Genomic DNA, 2,500 nt, shown 5'->3' with positions numbered 1-2,500 from the left:
TGTTTTTCGTGTTGTTCTAAAGGGTTCTGTTGGTGTTCTTAGTGTTGTTCTATAGGGTTCAGTTGATGTTGGTGTTCTAAGTGTTGTTCTAAAGCTTTCTGTTGGTTAGTGTTCTTTGTGTTGTTCTTGGGAATCTGTTGTTTTTCTTTGTGTTGTTCTAAAGCTTTCTGTTGGTTAGTGTTCTTTGTGTTGTTCTTGGGAATCTGTTGTTTTTCTTTGTGTTGTTCTAAAGGGTTCTGTTGGTTAGGGTTCTTTGTGTTCTGAAGGGTTCTGTTTGTGTTCGTGTTGTTCTAAAGGCTTCTGTTGGTGTTCTTCATGCTGTTCTAAAGCTTTCTGTGTTGTTCTAAAGGGTTCTGTTGGTGTTCTTTGTGCTGTTCTAAAGGGGTCTGTTGGTGTTGGTGTTCTCTATGTTGTTCTAAAGGGTTCTGTTGGCATCCTTCAGAGTTTTGCAGAGCAGCGCTTTGCGTAGAACAGGAGCTCTCTCTGATGATATTCATTGTTCTGTAGGACATCAGGAACACAGTGGGGAACGTTCCCATGGAGTGGTACAGAGACTTCCCTCACATCGGCTACGACCTGGACGGCAGAAAAATCTACAAACCGATCAGGAACAAGGACGAGCTCGACGACTTCCTGGACAAGATGGAGAACCCCGACTACTGGTGAGCTAGCTCAATGCTAGCTGTCCCATTGACTTAAACAGGGAATGCTAACCATGCTAACCTGCAGGTTCCAGGTCAAAGGGACAGTTCAGAGTTCTAAACCCTCATCCAGCGCCGTGTTAGTACCGTCCCTTTAACGGCGGTCTGTCTGTCTGCAGGAGAACGGTCCACGACCAGCAGACAGGAAGTGACATCGTGCTGTCAGACGAGCAGGTGGAGCTGGTGAACCGTCTGCAGAGAGGACAGTTCGGAGACGTCAACTTCAACGAGTACCAGGTACGCCCAGGTGACCAGGCTCCGCCCCTTCACTCTGACATCACAGCTATATGAGAAACCCTGCCCCCTCCTGTGATTTACACACACACACACACACACACACACAGACACACATACACACACAGACACACACACATAGATACACACACACACACATATACATACACACACACACACACACAGACACACGCACACATACACACACACACACACACACACAGAGACACACATACACACACAGACACACACACACACACACAGACACACATACACACACAGACACACACACATACAGATACACACACACACACACAGATACACACACATATACACTACCGTTCAAAAGTTTGGGGTCACTTAGAAATTTCCTTATTTTTGAAAGAAAAGCACTGTTTTTCTCAATGAAGATAACTTTAAGCTAATCAGAAATACACTCTATACATTGCTAATGTGGTAAATGACTATTCTAGCTGCAAATGTCTGGTTTTTGGTGCAGTATCTACATGGGTGTATCGAGGCCCATTTCCAGCAACTATCACTCCAGAGTTCTAATGGTACAATGTGTTTGCTCATTGTGTCAGAAGGCTAATGGATGATTAGAAAACCCTTCTGCAATCATCTTAGCACAGCTGAAAACAGTTTAGCTGGTTACAGAAGCTATAAAACTGACCTTCCTTTGAGCAGGTTGAGTATCTGGAGCATCACATTTGTGGGGTCGATTAAACGCTCAAAATGGCCAGAAAAAGAGAACTTTCATGTGAAACTCGACAGTCTATTCTTGTTCTTAGAAATGAAGGCTATTCCATGCGAGAAATTGCCAAGAAACTGAAGATTTCCTACAACGGTGTGTACTACTCCCTTCAGAGAACAGCACAAACAGGCTCTAACCAGAGTAGAAAGAGAAGTGGGAGGCCCCGCTGCACAACTGAGCAAGAAGATAAGTACATTAGAGTCTCTAGTTTGAGAAATAGACGCCTCACAGGTCCGCAACTGGCAGCTTCATTAAATAGTACCCGCAAAACGCCAGTGTCAACATCTACAGTGAAGAGGCGACTCCGGGATGCTGGCCTTCAGGGCAGAGTGGCAAAGAAAAAGCCATATCTGAGACTGGCCAGTAAAAGAAAAAGATTAATATGGGCAAAAGGAACACAGACATTGGACAAAGGAAGATTGGAAAAAAATGTTATGGACGGACGAATCGAAGTTTGAGGTGTTTGGATCACACAGAAGAACATTTGTGAGACGCAGAACAACTGAAAAGATGCTGGAAGAGTGCCTGCCGCCATCTGTCAAGCACGGTGGGGGTAACGTGATGGTCTGGGGTTGCTTTGGTGCTGGTAAGGTGGGAGATTTGTTCAGGGTAAAAGGGATTTTGAATAAGGAAGGCTATCACTCCATTTTGCAACGCCGTGCCATACCCTGTGGACAGTGCTTGATTGGAGCCAATTTCATCCTACAACAGGACAATGACCCAAAGCACACCTCCAAATTGTGCAAGAACTATTTAGAGAAGAAGCAGGCAGCTGGTGTTCTATCTGTAATGGAGAGGCCAGCGCAGTCAC

General features: G+C 45.1%; 1 protein-coding gene across 1 annotated transcript in view; it reads left to right on the top strand.

Annotated features, from left to right (window-relative positions):
* The window catches only part of bop1 (BOP1 ribosomal biogenesis factor), a 10,958-nt gene that overhangs the window by 1,725 nt on the left and 6,733 nt on the right, over positions 1–2,500 (top strand). The window contains exons 4-5 of the mRNA XM_088090640.1: positions 508–662; positions 821–938. Of these exons, the coding sequence (XP_087946766.1) occupies positions 508–662; positions 821–938 (273 nt within the window). The remainder of the gene's footprint in view (positions 1–507; positions 663–820; positions 939–2,500) is intronic.

The sequence above is a fragment of the Plectropomus leopardus genome, chromosome 17 (genome assembly GCF_026936395.1).
Source record: "Plectropomus leopardus strain MGB_pleo_1.0 chromosome 17, ASM2693639v1, whole genome shotgun sequence".
Classification (NCBI taxonomy): domain Eukaryota; kingdom Metazoa; phylum Chordata; class Actinopteri; order Perciformes; family Serranidae; genus Plectropomus; species Plectropomus leopardus.
Note: the sequence above shows the minus strand (reverse complement) of the source record. Positions and strands in the feature narration are given on the sequence as shown.